The 4,695-nt window shown below is 37.8% G+C and overlaps 1 protein-coding gene across 1 annotated transcript; it reads left to right on the top strand.

The window, feature by feature from the left end:
- Positions 1–286: 286 nt before the first annotated feature.
- Positions 287–4,687, top strand: LOC118753676 (the record flags this gene model as incomplete). Its single annotated transcript, XM_036488547.1, has 5 exons — positions 287–531; positions 586–1,367; positions 3,976–4,214; positions 4,274–4,488; positions 4,546–4,687. Coding segments are annotated over exons 1-5 (1,434 nt in total), but the record flags the coding sequence as incomplete, so codon positions are not given.
- Between the last annotated feature and the right edge of the window lie 8 nt (positions 4,688–4,695).

Raw genomic sequence — 4,695 nt, 5'->3', positions numbered from 1 at the left:
ATCTTGTATTCTATCATTCTTGAGTTGGTATGTACTGCAGAGCTGATGAGCGCTGTGGAGTTGGTTTGCACTGCAGAGCTGTTAAGAGGAAATTAGTTGGTAGGCGCTGTAGAACTGGTGCGCGGTATAACTTGAACGAATTGTAAATTTTTACAACTATCAAATTTTTTGCAATTTTCTCGTCTTTATTTTCATTCTTTACTCTGTGTACCGACTATGTGGCGAATATGTATTGAGTTACTGAGTTATATTTTTTTTTAGAAGCGACACACTGCTGGGAGTCAGTTCAACAGCTCCGCTCAGCGCTGAGTTACCCATCTCTAATTTGCACGTGGATGGTTTGTTTACTATTTTCAACCATGCTATTTTACTGACTCCAATCTTCCTTCCTATACCGTTTCTATGTTATGAACTTTTAACGAATTAATAATCGGCTTATGATACCAAAGGAGGACGACAGGGAGTTATTGGTATTATGGAAGAAATTGCGGTTGAAAAAAGACGGACAGTTGTTGGACCGTGGAAAGATGTGTAAGTCTTCATTTGATTGAGAATCTGTTTTGGTTTGAAAAATTTTTCTTGCAGAAAGGAATTTGGGTGCATCTTTGAGTGGTTGTTTGGACCCGACAATGACATAGAACAGCAAAAGCGCGCTCTAAAACAAATGAAGGTTTGGAGTTTGCGGCGTAGTACACAATGCCCAGCGGGCGTACTTGCAACTAAGACGCTTCTAGAAGTGCAACACAGAGATAAAGAGCGGACGCAAAATACACTAACTGAGAGCGACTTGCAAACTTTATATGCAAGCGCTTTCACACGCTTCTTCAATTTTATGTCGTCCACTATGCAAACGCATAATATGCGGACAATGTACGATACCGCACGTATGCTTGGACTGCCTTCTTTTGTGGTGGATCTACGACACATTTGTGCCCACGGACAAGTGCTGCCTCCCCTCGACGTATTACGGAACTCCGTGGTGAACTGCTTGACATGGCTTCGTGACTACTATTGGATTCCACAACGAGATACAATGTGCGATGTAGACGCCAGTAAAATTCGTCGCAAAGACAAAACACAGTTTGAAGAAAATGTTACGACACTATTTGTTATTTATGATGCAGCTTTGGAGTGCGCTTGTAAAGGTGCGCATAATATGAAAAGTGGAAAACGGCACATAAGTGGCAAACGTCTTGCGCAGCTTAGAGCATATTACGCTGATCACAAGTTAACTTCATTAAAAGAAGCGTTGGAGCTTGCAGTAAAAGAATTAATAACACAAATCAAACGCGAAATAGCCATTAAGGATATGTCGGAAATTTTTATTGAATCCTTATTGAAGATGAAATATTTCTTCTCCATTGGAGGTATGGAAATTTTATATAACAACACAAAGTGATTCAAGCTGCATGCTTTCGTTTATAGTACAAATTATTTATATGTATGTATGTACATTAGACTGCATCACTCCCTATACAAATCAAAATCTATGCAGTGTTTACATTGGAATTCTATTATATTTTAAAAGTTGCACCAAAATATTTAGGAAAAATATTAAGATGAGCTGGACGGATGTGAAAATACCTCCAAAAATGGAGTTTTTTATGAACAAGTAATTTGTAAGGAAAAAAACTAAAACGACTTAAATTCTCATATAAAAATGTAAGATTATCGTTAATTTCTTCATGATCCGATGATCGGATTTAAACCAAATTAATATGGGACCGCTTGTGATGTAACACATTTTCTTTAAAAAAATTATAGAAATCGGTTAAGGTGGTTCAAAGTTATGCAATAACATATGTACATACGAAAAATTCCGACGAATTCATAACCTTTCTCCTTTTTGTGAAGTCGGTTAATAAAATTGTTTCTTCAAGATTTGCTTGAAAAAAATCCCCTAAAATGACAAAACGGTTTAAGTTTACAAAATTTGCATACAAATATTTTTAAAAAAATTTCAACGGAACCGTAATAATGAGATTTTTTATGCTGTTTTTTTTAACTTTTTTCAAAGATTGGTAGAAGAAAAACTTGAATAACTGAACTTTAACTATTCCGACTTAGACTTGTGGGGTATCATTCGAAAGATATTTTCTCACCATTTTTATTTCTTTGCTAATAACTTATTAAAAGGATGAAAGTGAAAGGTAGGATGAATGAGAGTCATTACAAGTGGAATTAAGATTTGTATGTGAAAAAAGTAGGATGTGAATAAGCTTTTTTTGGACAGAAATAAAAAGGGTGAGAAAATACCTTTCTACTGATACCCCACAAGTCTAAATCATAGTTATTTAAGTTTTTTGTAAATCAATCTTTGAGAAAAGTTAAAATACAGCATCAAAAATCACATCATTACGATTCCGTTGAAAAGAGTTTTAAATATTTTTATGCAAATTTTTTAAGCTTAATCTGTTTTGTCATCTGAGGGGATTTTTTCGCATAGTTCTTTAAAAAACTATTTCTATTTATAAAAACTCTCACCCTTATTCTAGAACCCGATCTTTTATCGAAAAATCGACATGCTGCAATCAGTGTTACCGTTGTGCGACTATAGTGTCAAATTGACACTTTTTGGAGTTCGATGCCCCCTCACAACGACTTTTTAAAAACAGGCTTATTTAGATAGATAGATAGTTAGTTGGGTAAGGCACTGCGAGCGGTAGGTCTATTGTCCCCTAGCTCATCACAACACCTCAACCAGCCCCAGAGTGTCTATAAATTTCATAATAGACCCCGGGGACAGTGAGTGTATGTGCTCCTCTCTTGGCCAAATGTGTCCTATGCTCCTATACCTCCTGCGTGCAACGGCCTCGCACTCCATAAGAAGGTGTAGGCGAGTCTCCTTGGCCTCATCGCAGAAGCGACACAGGTCGCTGGACCAGATACCCAGTTTATACAGGTGCCCTCTGAGCCTACAGTGGCCGTCAAAAATCTTGTAATTCGATTTGTTTTACCGACAATGATGGAGAAACATTTGTGTGTTCGAATTCTAGTACACTTTTTATGTGTCACAAATTCCTGTGGAAGTGTTTTGTTTCTCTTAATTCTTCAAGGTGTAACGACCAATATGGGACTACAGTTTTGCGAATACTAATGTGGGTTTGGGGTACTGAAAGATGAGCTGCTTTTCGGAGTGCTTTTCGTAAAACATTGGCTTCCTTATTTATATGACCCAATTGCGAGTGTTTCTCTATGGCTTTGTTAGCCGAGCATTGGAATTTCGCCCAGTTGGCATTTTCTATAATAAACTTCGGTTTGGGTGTACCAGGGTTTGACGAAGCTAAAACTATTTTGGTCAACAGCGAGAAGTGATCACTTCCATGAAGTTGGGACAGAGTGGAGCAGGTAAGCTTCGGACCTATCCCAGGTGAGCATATACACACGTCTATGTGTGTGAATGTCTGGTGCGTTGTGAAGTGTGTTGGTGGGTGCCATGTCATTTAGAACTATTAAATTTTTTGAAAGCATTAAATCTACTACTATTTTACCTCTTTGGTTAGTGGATTCTGAGCCCCACAGGGAGTTCCATGCGTTAAGGTCACCTACTAGTAAAATTTCGGTTTTTGCCCCAGAGATGATATCGTAGAGATCTTTAACGCTAACGTTTGTTTAGGGGGTATGTAAATCGATAGGATTGTGAATTTAAAGCCCATGTTGACTTCGATAATTTCTTACTCGTTCGTTTTTAGGCATGCCATTGTTACGAATTTCGAGAGTTCGAAGATACGATTCGGATTGTGGCATACCATTTCTACGATTCGTAGCGAAATCCGAATACGAAAGTGTTGCAGAATAGGGGTGTCCATTTTTGGAGGCATTTTCAAATCGGCCCAGCTCACGTAAATCATAATATTTTTCCGAAATATTTTGGTAGAGGTCTTCAAGTATAATAATTTTTGTAATCCCGGCGAAAAAACCGCAACTTTTTTTTGGTGATGCAGTCTAACGTACATATATCTTTCTCCTTTAAAGATACTCATAGCTCTGGGGAACCTCTAGAATTTATAATTGCCGCAACACAAAGCCTTTTCCGAATGCTGGCGATTCACGGATTCATCGAAGATCTCTTTTACAGTTTGATAGAAATGGCAGACAACACCGTCGTGCCGAAGAACCGTCGAGCTGGTGCAAGTTTGTGGGCCACAAGGATAGCTGCAGGCTTTGTAGCCTTTCGCAAATGCAAACAAATGTATAAGGCGGAATTGGATGAGGTAGGTAAAAATAAATGCTTACATAAAACACCAGCGACAGCTCTCTATATTGCTTGCAGAATCCCAATACAACAGACTTTGACTTCACCACGTTGAATCTAGAAAATATATCGAAGAAAATGAGAAGGCATTTGATTTATGCCGGAGTTGACTTAAAATGTACGCCTATTTTTGGTGATTCTATGCGACGTCCTTGGCTTTGGATAGTTGAAAAAAGTTTTGTAAAACAAAAACTTAGTTCTATTAATGCATATACAGCACCTATAGTCAAGAGGTATCCTTCTTGAAATTACTTTCGTGGTAATTTGAAAGTTTCAATAATTTTTCTTAGCATATTGCCACTTGTGGAGCCACCGCTTACAACTGCTGAAATCCGAGGCATCTCACAGTTAATCGACGCATTTTTTGGCAAGAAAATTGGTCTGAAGAAACAAGTTGAAAAACCAACTGACAATGATGCCACAATTCATACAGCTAGTGA

The sequence above is a fragment of the Rhagoletis pomonella genome, unplaced genomic scaffold, assembly GCF_013731165.1.
Source record: "Rhagoletis pomonella isolate Grant_MI unplaced genomic scaffold, Rhpom_1.0 Rhpom_scaffold_02746, whole genome shotgun sequence".
Taxonomy (NCBI): domain Eukaryota; kingdom Metazoa; phylum Arthropoda; class Insecta; order Diptera; family Tephritidae; genus Rhagoletis; species Rhagoletis pomonella.
Note: the sequence above shows the minus strand (reverse complement) of the source record. Positions and strands in the feature narration are given on the sequence as shown.